Source organism: Tamandua tetradactyla, chromosome 24 (assembly GCF_023851605.1).
Source record: "Tamandua tetradactyla isolate mTamTet1 chromosome 24, mTamTet1.pri, whole genome shotgun sequence".
NCBI lineage: Eukaryota > Metazoa > Chordata > Mammalia > Pilosa > Myrmecophagidae > Tamandua > Tamandua tetradactyla.
The window spans coordinates 53,939,219-53,954,623 of record NC_135350.1 but is presented as its reverse complement, the minus strand read 5'-3'; the positions used below and the strand labels follow the sequence as shown (position 1 = coordinate 53,954,623).

General features: G+C 39.9%; 1 protein-coding gene and 1 pseudogene across 1 annotated transcript; both read left to right on the top strand.

Annotated features, from left to right (window-relative positions):
- Nucleotides 1-3,466: 3,466 nt before the first annotated feature.
- Nucleotides 3,467-4,497, top strand: ODAPH (odontogenesis associated phosphoprotein). Its single transcript, XM_077142810.1, is given in 3 exon segments — nucleotides 3,467-3,473; nucleotides 4,163-4,234; nucleotides 4,237-4,497. Coding segments are annotated over 3 exon segments (333 nt in total). The 3' UTR covers nucleotides 4,491-4,497.
- Nucleotides 4,498-8,107: 3,610 nt separating this feature from the next.
- Nucleotides 8,108-9,828, top strand: LOC143668223 (cyclin-I pseudogene; annotated as a pseudogene).
- Nucleotides 9,829-15,405: the final 5,577 nt, after the last annotated feature.

Genomic DNA, 15,405 nt, shown 5'->3' with positions numbered 1-15,405 from the left:
TCCAGAGGTTATCCTGAAGGTTATTCTTATGCATTATATATTATATCACCTTTTTAGTTATGGTGTAATGGAGAGGCTGGAGGGAACTGCTTACAAATGTAGAGCTGTATTCCAGTAGCCATGTTTCTTGATGATGATTGTATAATGATATAGCTTTCACAATGTGACTGTGTGATCGTGAAAACCTTGTGTCTGATGCTCCTTTTATCTACCTTATCGACAGATGAGTAAAACATATGGATTACAGATAAACAAATAATAGGGGGAAATTTTTAAATAAATTTAGTAGATTGAAATGCTGGTGATCGGTGAGGAGGGTATGGTATGTATGAATTTTTTTCTTTTTTTCTTTTTATTTCTTTTTCTGGATTGATGCAAATGTTCTAAGGGGTGATCGTGGTGATGAACATACAACTATGTGATGATATTGTGAATTATTGATTATATACCAAGAATGGAATAATCATATGGTAAGAATGTTCGTGTTTGTTATGTTGTTATATTAAAAATAATAATAATAGTAAAAAAGATCCCTACCAGCCCTGCACCCACAGGCATCTGCAGTTTGGGAGGAAGTCTTGGTGTTTACATGTGTTTGTCTCCCTTGTACTTGCCTCACCAGCCATGCATATGGTGAGCTAGGCCTCCATGGGGAAAGGATCCAGGCTGCAGAACAGAATGAGTCTCTTTCACCTGCTACTTATCAGATCAGCTCTGCTTTGCTCTGCATGCCCTCTCCCCCCAATCTTCCTGAAAGCCAGGCTCCTACAGCGGCTGGCTCTGTGTTGAGAGGGGAGGTACTGCACCCCACTGCAAGGTCTCCTTGTGTGACTAAAACAAGTCTGTTGCTTCTTGAGTTTCCACATGGGTGCTCCAAGCTGTGGAACTGAGATGGGTGCTCTCCTAAGCTGGTTGTGGAGAGGGGAGTGCTGGATTGCACAGTTCCTCCCTCACCCACTCCCACCAGCGCACATGGGAGTCAGCCCCAGAGGCAGTCGTGATTCAATAAACTCACCCATCCTTTTCAGTCATAATTTCTCCATTTTTTCATCCAGGTCCTCCCTATGTAATATAGAAGTCCCTCTCTGGCCATCCTGTTACTGGACAAAAATGATGGATTCTTTAGCCCAATGCACTCAATGACCAATTCCTGAGACACTGGGATTTCAAAGAGAGAAAAAGTTTATTACTAGGTGCATAGTAGGAGAACAGATGGCCTAACAACCCAAAATCTGTCTCCCTGAGTTTAGGGGGCTCAGGTTTATATGGATTTTAGCAAGGAGAGATGAGGTCATTACAGTTTCAAACAGAAATTCTAAGCAGAAAAGAAGATAGAGTTATCACTATCATTTCAATAGGAGAATAATTGGAAAAGAGGGGAAGCAAAGTTTTTATTTCAATACTGAAGATGTAAGCTGAAAGGAAGGGAGACAGTTTTATTTTCAATAGCAGTGTCTAGCCAATACAATTTATAAGTGTTAGGAGGCTGGAACTAGTTAATGGCTGACTTCAAATTTTGCATCAATATTTGGGCCTTTGCCCTACAACATAAGAAAATATCCAGGTAAAGGGAGTACCAGTTCTTACAATCACAAAAGCACAAGATAAGGGCTTTTACAATTATTTCAGATATCAGGGCAGCTGAATTATAGTTTAGGGATTTCAGGTATTCCCCCTCTGTCCACTCCAATACACAGAAAGCAAAAAGGAATATTTATACAATGATTCAGCAATCAAAATCATCCCTTGAATCTTAATTTCTCAATTACACACTGTTCTAGCTTGCAAGCTGCCAGAATATGATATACCAGTAACATAACAGCTTTTATAAAGGGGAATTTATTAAGTTGCAAGTTTACAGTTCTAAAGAAGTGAAAATGTCCAAATTAAAGCAAGGCTATGGAAATGTCCAATCTAAAGCATCCAGGGATAGATACTTAGGTTCAAGAAGGCCAATGATGTTCAGTGTTCTCTCATGACAAACATGGCGATGTCTGCTAGCTTTCTCTCCAGGCTTCTTGTTTCATGAAGCTCCCACAGGGGCATTTTCCTTTTTCACCCCCAAAGTGGCTGCATGGGCTCTCGTGGTTCCTGTGGCTCTGAAGCTTTCTCCAAAATGTTTCCTCTTTTAAAGGATTCCAGTAAACTAATCAAGATCCACTTGGAGTGGGTGGAGCCACATCTCCCTCTATTCAAAAGTTAATAGCCACAATTGGGTGAGTCACACTTTTGTGGAGATAACCTAATCAAGTTACCAACATACAGCAGTGAATAGGGCTTAAAGAAATGGTTGCTCCCACAAGATTGATTAGGATTAAAACATGGCTTTTCTAGGGTAGATAAATCCTTTCAAACCAGCACAGCGGGGAAGTTAGCTTTGACTCTCCTATTCTGCCATCTTCCTGGATGTCCACAAGTGTTCAATTTTGAGGCAATCCTGTTACCGGACAAACGCGGTGGATTCTTTTGCCTAATGTGCTCGATAACCAATTCCTGAGACACTGGGGTTTCAAAGAAAGAGTTTATTACTAGTTGTGTGGTAGGAGAGCAGATGGTCTAGCAACTTAAAATCTGTCTCCCCAAGCTGCAGTAATTTGGGCAATTTTATTAGAGAAAAAATGGGCAGGGTTTAGAATAATGAGCACAGTGGCCCCAGATGATGTGATTAGAGGTGATCTAATTATTGAGCATGTGCAGATTAATTACATGCTTAGTCACAGAATATGAAAGAAGATGGCAGAATGAGGTATGTGCTGGTTTGAAATGAGGTATGTACCCTAGAAAAACCATATTTTAATCCTAATCCCATTTTGTAAAGACAGCCATTTCTTCTAATCCCTATTCAGTATTGTATGTTTGAAACTGTAGTTAGATCATCTCCCTGGAGATGTGATTTAATCAAGAGTGGTTATTAAGCTGGTTTAGGTAGAGGCGTGTCTCCACCCATTTGGGTGGGTCTTGATTAGTTTCTGAAGTCCTATAAAAGAGGAAACATTTTGGAGAATGAGAGATTCAGAGAGAGCAGAGCAGAACAACACAGCCACGAGAAGCAGAGTCCACCAGCCAGCGACCTTTGGAGATGAAGAAGAAAAATGCCTCCTGGGGAACGTCATGAAACAGGAAGCCAGGAGAAGAAGCCAGCAGATGACACTGTGTTCACCATGTGCCCTTCCAAATGAGAGAGAAACTGTGACTGTGTTTGCCATGTGCCCTTCCACTCAAGAGAGAAACTGTGAACTTCATCAGCCTTCTTGAATCAAGGTATCTTTCCCTGGATGCCTTAGATTGGACATTTCTATAGACTTGTTTTAATTGGGACATTTTCTCGGCCTTAGAACTATAAACTAGCAACTTATTAAATTCCCCTTTTTAGAAGTCATTCCATTTCTGGTGTATTGCATTCCAGCAGCTAGCAAACTAGAACAAGATATATATGACTTGTAGGTTAAAATCTAAGCTAATGCGCATGTCAGGTAAGCCCAGTTTGGTTAGATCCAGTCTCAGTTATCAAGATAACTTTAGATTTGGGATGGGTAGTTCTGGGCTGACTCCAGACCCTTCATTAATAAACATTAGGGGCTGTCTTTAGCAATCATGAGACTCTAAAGTTGAATTAGTATTAGTACAGAGAAGTAGTAAAATGGGGAAGGCCTCTCAGAGAAAAGAAGAGTATTTTTGTTGCTAAGTATTATTTCATTGTAAGAATATACACAGTTTATTTTTTCTCCTACTGATAGACAGTTGGATGGCTTCCGATTTTAAACCATTATAAATAAGCATACTGGGCTGGCCACAGTGGCTCAGCAAGCAGAGTTCTCGTCTGCCATGCCAGAGACCTGGGTTCGATTCCCAGTGCCTTTAAAAAAAATATTAACAATAATAATAATAATAAATACTCGTACTGTGAACATTCTTGAACTATTCTTTTTGTAATCATATGCATTCATTTCTCTAGAGTGAATTCCCTGAAGTGGAACTGCTGGGTCCTTAGATGTGCCTGTATTTCATTTTATTGAAATTGCTGGTTCTTTCAAACATGCTCTGAGACTTCTCTACTTCTCTCTTCCCAGCTTTCCCCCTTGCTACTACCTTAAAATATCTCACTTTTGCTTCTATTATCAAGCTTGATTCCTGACCTGCATTTTCCTCCCCACGGGACAAGAAGAAGTAGACACACCTTCTACAGGGTCACAAAACAATGTGGACCCCACAGACCGCCCAATCACTACACTCACTCTTCTCCCGCCATAAGGAAACCAGTAACAGAGACCCAGCCCATTGTAAGAACACCCACGTGTCCTTTCCATTTTTTTCCACTAAGAAGATCCAGAGTCCTCCTTAGATTTCCAGACAGACCTTTCTTCCCTCCAAAATGCAACCACCATTTTCAGTTCTGGCCATTTTTTTGTCACCCAGTCACCATACTCCTTGTTATAATTCTTTCCCCATTAAAAAAATTTCAGAAAGGATGTTCATCTGAGAAAAACTGAAAGAAAAGAGAAGTCCCAAACACATTGAATCAAAAGAAGCCAATGGCAAAGAAAAAGCAAAAAGATGTATGTTTTCTCTCTCCAAATTAAAACTACTGGATTTAAAAATTAAGTATCCTAAAAACGGCTGACTCAAAACTGCTGACTAGAAAATGCTCTCCTCCTCAGCAGTGAAGATATTGGTTTATACAATTTTCATGTTTGCAAAATAGTAGTGGCTACTACATTTTTCTTATCCCCAACTTTTTATGATCACAGGACATTTCCACAAATAAAACTTAAAATGGATATTCTAATAATAGATCCATATTGAGATGCCAGAAGAATGGATTCCCTCTTCTAAATTCAAGTGAAGAGCAGGTAAATAAATTAAGATCATTACAAACCAAATGAAGACACTAATGACATATTTTATACTCGTTGGAAACCTTACAGAGAGAGGTACATTTACAAAGTGAACTTTTAAAAGAAATTGTAAAGTGTCATTAGTAGGGGGATATCAAAGGTGTAGGATTTTCCTGTAAATGTTCTAAAATTGATTTTGGTGATGAATGCACAACTCTGTGATTATATTGCAAGCTATTGATTGTACACTTTGGATGGATTGTATGGTGTGTGAATATATCTCAATAAAACAGCTTTTAAAAAGAAACTATAAGGATTAAAGTAAGACAAAGTTATATGGGCAGTCTAACTGTAGATAATACTTTAGAGATATTGTATTAGTTAGGGCTCTCTAGAGAAACAGAAGCAACAGGGAACACTCGCAAATATAAATTTATAAAAGTGTCTCACGTGACCATGGGAATGCAGAGTCCAAAATCTGCAGGGCAGGCTGTGAAGCCAACAACTCCGATGGCGGGTCTGGACGACCTCCACAGGAGAGGCTCGCCAGCCAAAGAAGGAATGAAGCTGTCTCTTCTGAATCCTCCTTAAAAGGCTTCCCATGATCAGATTAAGCATCACTCATTGCAGAAGACACTCCCTTTGGGCTGATTACAAATGGAATCAGCTGTGGGTGCAGCTGACGTGCTCATGATCTAATTCTATGAAATGTTTTCATTGCAACAGACAGGCCAGCACTAGCCCAACCAGACAAACAGGTACCACCACTTGGACAAGTTGACACATGAACCTGACCAGAACAGATATATAGTCTGAATTATCTAACCCAAATAATTCTTTTAATTGTGGAATCTAAATTTACTTTAATGTTAACTTTTTAAGCAACCAGTGCAAATTATTTTCTTAAGTATCTCACTGTTTCTTCTATCATCATATAGATACTCGCTAAAATAATATACTTCCCCTAAAACTTTAAACATAGTTTCAGATACAAAGTCCTGACTAAAAGGTTACATGAAGCTTCTTGTAATTCTGAAACTCTACAGATATTTACTCAACTATGAGAACCTTGTATTCTGAGCATGCAATATGAAAAATAAATCTCACTGATTGCATTCATTGGTTATGTCTTTGTCCACTCTGTAAAATACTGCCTCCTGCTTATGCCAGTTACCTTACTTAAAACATAGGAAGTGTGGTTTTGTATATGTGGTTAATGGCTTATGCATGTTCCTCCTGCTTATGCCATGTGCTGGTTTGAAAGGATATATGTACCCTAGAAAAGCCATGTTTGGGCGGGCCACGGTGGCTCAGCAGGCAGGAATGCTTCACTGCCATGCCAGAGGACCTGGTTCGTTTCCTGGTGCCTGCCCACGTAAAAAAAAAAAAAAGCCATGTTTTAATCCTAGTCCCATTTTGTAAAGGTAGCCATTTCTTCTAATTCCTATTCAGTACTGTATGTTTGAAAATGGTATCATCTCCCTGGAGGTGTGACTCAATCAAGAGTGGTTGTTAAACTGGATTGGGTGGCTATGTGTCTCCACCCATTCTAGGTAGGTCTTGACTATTTTACTGGAATCCTATGAAAGAAGGAAGTTTGGAGAAAGCAGGAGATTTGGAGAGAAGTTTGGAGAATGCTGCAGCACCACAAAGCAGAGAGTCCACCAGCCAGCAACTTTTGGAGATGAAAAAGATACCTCCCAGGGAGCTGGAGAGGAAGCTAGCAGATGATGCTGTGCTCGCCATATGCCCTCCCAGCCAAGAGAGAAACCCTGACCATGTTCACCTGTACCTTTTCCCTTCAGAGAGAAACCCTGTACTTCATTGGTCTTCTTGAATCAAGGTATCTTTTCTGGATGCCTTAGATTAGACATTTCTATAGACTTGTTTTAACTGGGACATTTTCTCAGCCTTGGAACTATAAATTAGCAACTTATTAAATTCCCCTCTTTAAAAGCTGTTGAGTTTCTGGTATGTTGCATTCCGGCTGCTAGCAACTAGAACAACACTCCACAGAAATGAAAACAATCAATTGTTCTTACACACACAACATAGATTAATCTCACAGATTTAATGTTCAGTGAAAAAAGCCAGAAACACAAAAAAATACATATAGAACTTCATTTCAAGAAGATGTAAAACAAATCTATTGTGATACAGGATAGAATAGGGATAATCTTTGGTGGATAATTGACTGGGAATGGACAAGAAGGACCCTTCTAGAAGCTGCAAATATTCCACGTCTTTATCTGAGTGGTGGTTATATAGGTGTACGCATTTGTAAAGTTTCATCAAGCTGTATGCATGAAATTTATGTATTTTACTGCGAGTTATGTACCAATTAAAAATTTTTAATACCACATAGATGAACCTCACAAATGGGAAAAGGGAAATCGACAAATGCATACTGATTAGAATTGTGGCTTTCTTTAACCAAACAAGCATTAGAATAATTAATTGACTGGTATTTAGCAAAGTTGTATTAAGTAGTATTTCACTCAAATATCACCTCATAACAGTGAGTAAACAGGATGCGTATTTTCTAGTTTGTGCCAGTAAGCATTTACCCATAAGAGTACATTTAAACCAGAAATGTTTAAACAGCCTTAAATGTACCCTTATAACTCACACAGCTGGCTAGCCAGAGAAACAGGAAAGCAACTAAAAACATTCCAAAGAAAAAAGTTCTCTCTCACAATGTCCACATTGGAAATTGATTATACACATAAGTCCGACAGTAGTAGTTCAATGATTTGTAGAGAAGGGGCCATCACAAACAAAATATTACATTTGAAACCTCTTGACCTAGATGTGTAGGTCCTTAGGGTGGCCTGCGCCATCTGGCCCTCCCCACTCCGCACACCCTTTTCTTCTCTAACCTCATCTCATATTCCTTTCCTAATTTCACTACTTCAGACACACTGACCTCCTCGGTGCTTCTCAAACAAACCACTCACTCACCCTCCCAGGTACCGTCCCTTTGCTGTTCCCTCTGTCTGAAATGCTCTTCCCTCACTTAGCCACAGGGCTCCCTCCCTCCCTTCAGGACCTTCATAAAATGCCCCCTTCGCGCTCCCTCCCCAGCCTTCCCCGCGAGCGGACGCGGCAGCGCCTCTGTCTCGCTTTTTCTTATTTTTCCCCTCCCTTTCCCCCCTTTTTTTTTTCTTCCTTTTTCCCCCTTCCCCCTTTCACCATTTCCTCTCGGAGGCGCTTTCTCCGGGCAGGGGCAGAGCCGGTCTCCCCACCCGCCTCTCCCCGGCCCCCGCCGCCCTATGGCGAGAGGGAGCCCCCTCCCCACCCCGGCACCGGCGGCGGCGGTTGGAGGAGTGGGACTGACGGTGGCGGCCTCGGGTCCAGGATCATCATGGAACTAACTCGCTGACCGATCCACCGGCCGCAGCCGTGCGTCCCACTCGAGCCCCAGCGCCCGCGTCCCCCGGCCCGGTTCCCCCTCTTCTCCCTCCTCGGTCGGCCCGGACCTCGTCCCGCGCGCCCCGCCGCCGCGCGCTAAGGAAAATGAAGTGGTAACGGGCCCGCGGATGAGCCGGCGCCACCACTGTGAGGCCTCCAGCTCTGCGGGGGCGGAGGAGGAGATGGCGACCTCTAACTGGGTGGCAGGCAGATACAAAGGATATCACGAAGGTGCCAGGACCTTTGGAAAACCAGAGATTGTCTTTCCTCTTGGAAAAGGGCATCTCTCTCGGGAAGCCCAGACGGAAGGGGAATGTGCTCCAAACGCCTACACATCCGAAGGCTTCTCCATCCCAGGGAGATGAGGTTGTTCAGGGCCTAGCCACATTCAAGCACCAATTCAAGCTTTACCCAGAAACATCTACTCTAGCTAGCTAGCAGCCTTTTGGGCAGGTTTTTAACTACTGTGAAGGCTCACCCAAAATACCTGAGCTGTATGGGACAATCAGCTGTTTTTTCCTAGCTGCCGAGACTGTTGAGGAGAATGAGGGAATTCCAGTACTGAAGGTGTTGGCAAGAGACAGTTTCTGCGAATGTTCTTCATCTGAAATTCTGAGAATGGAGAGAATTATTCTGGATAACTGGGGTCTACACACAGCGACACCACCAGATTTTCTCTACATTTTCCATGTTATTGCAGTGTCAACTAGGCCTCAGTCTGCCCATCTCAGCCTTTGGCAGTCCTTACCAAGCAGCTGCTTAAGTGTATGGCCTGTCCCCAGCTTCTGCAATTCAAAGGAGGCTTGCTCTGGCCATGGTTAGTTTGGAAATGGAGAAACTCATTCCTGACTGGCTTTCTCTTTCAGTGGAACTACTTCAGAAAGCACAGGCCCAGATTCCTCCAGGGAAGCAGTAAACCGGAAATTCCAGACACAAGTGCAACAGCCTTCCACCATCCTCTCTCAGGCTCCAGTGCATGCAAGCATACCCCTGCTAAACGCAAAGTAGAGGAAACGGAAGTGGATGACGTCTATGATGAAATCAAACGCTCTATAATGAAGATAGCGCTCCAGAAAATATGGGTCTGTGTGTGGCACTAATTAATCAAGGCAAGACAAATGGCCTTGATTTATCAAGGCGAGGGCCTACTTCCCCTTGACCACCTCTGCAGCCTGTTTTTGTTATGTAGTTTCAACAGATGTTACCTGAAGTGCAAAGCAAAGGCAATCTACTCTGGGAAAGGGAACATGTAAAACCAGGAAGGAGGCCATATAAAGGATATCAACCTTGAAGGCTAAATTGAAGTGAACTAGGAAAAAGCTCTTGTTTACATGCACGGTTAATTATAATCCCAACATTATTTAAGTACTTAAAAACCAAAAAAAGTATAAGAACTTCAGAAGACCAAAAAACTTAAAAAAAAAAAAAACAAAAAACCTAAACAAAGAAAAAAGCAAAAAAAAAATTTGTAGTGTCAGTTCCATCACTTTCTCCACTACATCACCTCCATAAATTCACTTTAATGCTTAAAAAAAATTCCAAAATGTATAGCTAGCAAACCTCGTCCCCAGCATTCTGATTAATTTTCCTCTTGCTTCTGCTTGTTCATTAATTGAATACTTAATGAATTTTATGTATTTGATTTATACCCTGACCTCCACTGAATAGGAAACCCCAAAATAATTTTTTAGCAGTTTAGTCCATGATTAAAATTCAAAGAAAGGGGTACTTTGAAATTGTCCCATATGAATCAAAGAGGATAAAATATAAAAAGGACCCACATTACATTGATTTTTCATGTTTGTTTCATTTTGACCTCTAGTTTAGAGACAAAATTACTGTTGTCATTTTTGTTTGCTTTAAGGTAAAACTTTGTGGCATGTAATTAGGACACTCTTAGATTTGGTGGAAGCATTTTTGACATATGGAGAAAAGAATTTGTGAACAGAGAGGTAAGGTTTAACGAACAAATATGATTGCTGAATCATTAAACTGAATTTCTTTTAGTTTCCAGTCTCTTAGAGCAGCTAAAAGTAAAAACCTAAAATTGTGAAATTGTAACCCATACCAAACTCTGAAATCTGTTCTACAGCTAATTGTTGTGCTGTGCTGGGAAATTTATTGCTTTTTTTGTATAGATGTTATTTTTCACAAAAAAGGAAAAAAAGTCAATTGTGATGATCAAAAAAAAAAAAGTTATTCCTTCTAGCCTCGTATATTCTGGAGCAGCTGGAAGGAAAAATCTGAGAGGATGGTATGGTAGCCCATGACAAACGTTGGGATCTGTCCTGGAACTGTGTGCCGAAGAGTGCTCTGAAAATTATTGCTTTTTTCTTTCTTTGCTTTGTGCATATGTTATATTATACAATTAAAAAAAGTTTAAAAATAAGATGAAAGCAAAACAAACAAAAAAAGAATTTGTGATAAAGTTAATTTATATCCAGTTTCTCACCAAAGAAACATGTAACAACTAAAATTAAATTTTGTAACTGATCAAAATTTTCACTCATTTACAATCAGTAGGACACTGTCTAGATGTTGAGGCAGTTCTATAATTTGAGCCTATAACATGTAATAACTGAATCCAGCACTCAAGTTTTATGTTAAGCTAAACTATTAGGATTTCAGTAGCCTCTTGCCCTCACTCTCCACCCCCAAATTTCCTCTGATGACTTCTGGATCCTGAGATCCCTGTGCAATCCAAGGAAGATATTGCAGTCAGAACCATGTACTGATAATAAAAGCCTCTGATAAGCAATAAAAAGCTGTCCTTAAAAAAAAAATCCTCTCTTTCCATTCCCTGACCACCCATCAAAACGTCCAGGCCCAAACCACTTCTTCTATCCCCTCCCAATTTTATTTTCATCCCTGGTTGAATCACATTCAAACATTCAATACATATTCTTAAGTATCTTGTTTAGCATTTGTTTTCCATACCAGAAAATAAACCCCTTGAAGGTAGAGATGCTTGTCTGTCTATTTTGTTTATTCCTCTCCCCTTGAAGGTAGAGATGCTTGTCTATTTTGTTTGTTCCTCTCCCCTTGAAGGTAGAGATGCTTGTCTATTTTGTTTGTTCCTCTCCCCTTGAAGGTAGAGATCCTTGTCTATTTTGTTTGTTCCTCTCCCCTTGAAGGTAGAGATGCTTGTCTATTTTGTTTGTTCCTCTCCCCTTGAAGGTAGAGATGCTTGTCTATTTTGTTTATTCCTCTCCCCTTGAAGGTAGAGATGCTTGTCTGTCTATTTTGTTTGTTCCTTTCTCCTTGAAGGTAGAGATGCTTGTCTATTTTGTTTGTTCCTCTCTCCTTGAAGGTAGAGATGCTTGTCTATTTTGTTTGTTCCTTTCTCCCCAAAGACTTAGAACTATGTTTGCACACATAGCAGGGATTCGATAAATAATTGTTATGTCAATGAATTTTTTAACCACCTAACTAATATTTAACACTATTTGCATCCAAATCAATTCATACATATCAGGGGAAGTCTCAAGATTTAAAAATTTTAATCAAGGAAAAAAGAACCTCTATTAAGGAGAGAAATAAAATTGCTTACAGTTTAAATAGTTACTGGCTGCTGGTGCATTCTTTCAACCTCCTTTCAGCAATTTAAAAACGAATCTTTCCCTGTTTCATTGCAGATACAATTTCTCTCTTTCTGCAGTTTGTTGGAAGAGGGGATAAAATGGTAACTAGAGACAGAATTCTCCAATTACACTGCTCACTTAATTTTGTAATTTTTCAGATCTTTTTAGCAGACTATCTTGGCTAATTTTTTTTCTGTGTGTGTGTGTGTGTATGTTTGTTTTTTTGTAAATTTGAGTCTAATTCTTTTTATGAAATCCCTCCTCTAAGACAAGGTCAAGACACGCTGGGTTTCTGGGAAGGCTAATTATTTAAGATGCCTCTTCAAATTTGTTATTCTTTAAATATCTGTTCCACAGGCAAGGAAAAACAGATTTTCTGCCAATGAAAATTATATGCTTCTTGGTTCATGTTCTACAAAGGAGGCTTATTATATGTTCTGCACATAATAAACATTTTAACTTATTTGGAAATATCTTTCATAATTTTCCTTCACTCTGACAATTAGATACCCATATTCACTCTGGATAGAGGTAACTTTCATGGAGTCATAGTAATAAAATTCAGTTCAAAATTTGCTTTAAAGTTCTGTTTCTATATTAGCACAACTTTTCTCCTTTTTACTGTCCTTTTTCAGTTTTCTTTTGTGACTTTTTTTCAAGTAACATGTTGAGAGATAGATTAAGGGCTTAAATTTTAAAAACAAAGCTGATCACTTATTTCCCCTAAACAACATTATGTCCTGCATTTTTTCAAATCCTGAATTTCAGTATACCAGCTACCATTTTTTTCTATTTATTTTAAACTTTGTTCCCTCTATTATTTATTTTTTATCCATATTTTTTACTCATCTGTCCATACCCTAGATAAAAGGAGCACCAGACACAAGGTTTTCACAATCACACAGTCACATTGTAAAAGCTATATCATCATCATACAATCATCTTCAAGAAACATGGCTACTGGAACCCAGCTCTAGCCACTCCAATATACCATAAACTAAAAAAGGGATACCTACATAATGCACAAGAATAACCTCCAGGATAACCTTTCAACTCTGTTTTAAGTCTCTCAGCTACTGACACGTGTGTCTCATTCTCTCTTCCCCCTTTTGGTCAAGAAGGTTTTCTCAATCCCTTGATGCGGTGTCCCAGCTCATCCCAGGATTTCTGTCCCACATTGCCAAGGAGATTTACACCCCTGGGAGTCAGGTCCCACATCCGGGGGGGAGGGCAGTGAGTTCACTTGCCCTGTAGGCTTAGAGCTAGCTACCAATTTAACTCCTATCAGCTTTCTGATATCAAAGTGGGAAATGTGTCTGGAGCTATACCACGCAAATGGCCTGTGCTGCATTACAAATATAATTCAATAAAGAAAGCCAATCCTGATGAGGATTAATTTTCAAATTTCCATTTCTTGCAAAGGTTGACTAACATTTTGCCATTTAAGTAGAAATCACCCTGGAAAACCATATTCCTGATTAATTCCAAAGATATTTTTGGAAGTGGCCTGATTGGCACTCCTGATACTCTGCCTTTCCCATCTGCCCAAACTTCATCTTTGTGGGAAAAATTTACTTTCATAATTCTCTAAGTTTTTTAAAACTCAGGATTCTCAGCAAATTCCGAAGCTCCTCGCTACCAACACCCCCCTCCCCCCCCATGCTCCCACCAGCCTACCCCTCATTCAACCACTGGCTCTTCCTTGCTGACCTCTGAACCACAGCTGACTTTGGAGTCCTCACACAATCACAGAGACTGCGAGGAGGCCACATGCGTTCTGCCTCTTCTGTTCTCAGTGTTTCATAAACCCCTCCAAACAGGACTACCAGAGTGCTTAATTCGCAATGTCTAATGAGGTGCCCCGTTCTACTGGGGATGGCCTCTGAAGAAAAACCTTTTAAACCTTTCCTTGCCGCCCTATGGCTAAAATAATTTAAGCACTGCTTAACACTGGACTCTTAAAAATTTGGGGGGAAATGTAAAGCTCATTTTTCACTTCCAAACCTGTATGAGAACAAGCAGTGAGCCTGCCCCATAGCAAACCCTGAGTAAATATCATTATTGCCATTGATAATAGTAAAGATGGAGGAAGGGTGGTGTTATTGTGAAATAAATAAAGAGATTTTTTTCTTGAGGAAAAAAGGAAAAATGAAGCCCATTTAATGGATGCATGAACAAAAAGGAACAGATAATACCTTCAGGTAAAGCTCCTCATAGGATTTAGCATTTTCCCTCTTGGAATGGGTATGTTTACAGTGAGTGGGGCTTTACTGCCACCTCCTGGAGAGCTATAGGAGTACAGAATCATTTTAATGAAATGGATGGAAAACCAACTCCCGGAACCCCAGGGTTCAGATCTCATAACTCTCTCCAAATAATTCCTGATCATTAGAGCAGAGCTGACCTCTCCTTCACCCTCTACCCTAGGAGGGTAACTTACTGGTTTATTTCCTCCCAAGCCCCAAGCAGGAGAAAGGAACCTGACACTCTTATTCAACAAAGTAAGTGTAATTAAAAACACATTCTTCTGGCTGGGTTGTACTTCCTGGCACACACACACAAAAATTTGATCCAAAATATATTTTTGAACCAAACTATAATATCTGAAGTTGGCATTTGCCTCTTTTGGGGGATAGAAAAAACTTCTGCAGAAGAAAACTCCCAACATTCAAACTGAAGCCTATTTTACCCTTTATTTACCGAAGGAACTCAAACGGCCAATAAATATTTGAACAGAAAAAAATATGAAAATATATGTACCTCAGTAATAATCAGGGAAATATAAGCTAAAACAAAATAATTTTCACCAACCTAATGGTCAAAATGGACATGAGTGGAATAGTATATAATGTGGAAGAATAAAGCGTCTCACGCATTGTTGGTGGGAATGTAAATTGGTCAGCCTTTTTGGAGGACAATTTGGCAGAGTCATTCAAATCTAAAATGAGGCATATCCTTTGCCTCTTCTAAATGCCCATCTGAGGTAAGGATTGTGATTGTTTCCCAAATGTCCAATCTGTATCTGCCCTACTTTGTAAAAACCATGTGGCTCCCATGAACAGGCTGACATTGGCCTTGTTAACCAGCATAATCCCATTGCCTTCTGCTGTATTATTAATCAGGCAAGAAAATTTAACAGAGGCCTAAGCCAATCGCTGCCTGCCATTTTCCTGACTACAGCGACTGATTCAGGATGAGCAGTACCCAAATTCAGCTCAGTTAGAGTGGAGGGAAGTTTTGTTTGATGGTTGTGGAAAACTTGCCTCTTCCTCTACAAGTGGAGAAAGAAGCATGTAATTCCTCATTCTAAGTCTAACCTTCCGAAGTTTATATTATCTAAATACTTTTTTAAAAAACTGATTCCAGAATCATGACCATAAATTTATTTATACTAATACCCATGGCTCTATCATTTACTGAGTGAGTGACACTGATTAAATTTCTTAAACTTTCTAAACCTGTTGCCTTATCTGTAAAATGTGATTAACATTCCTACTTCATAGAGGTATTATTACTATTGTCACATAGAAATCATGTGCTAGACAGTAGGGAACAGAAATTGATAAATAGGGTGTGAT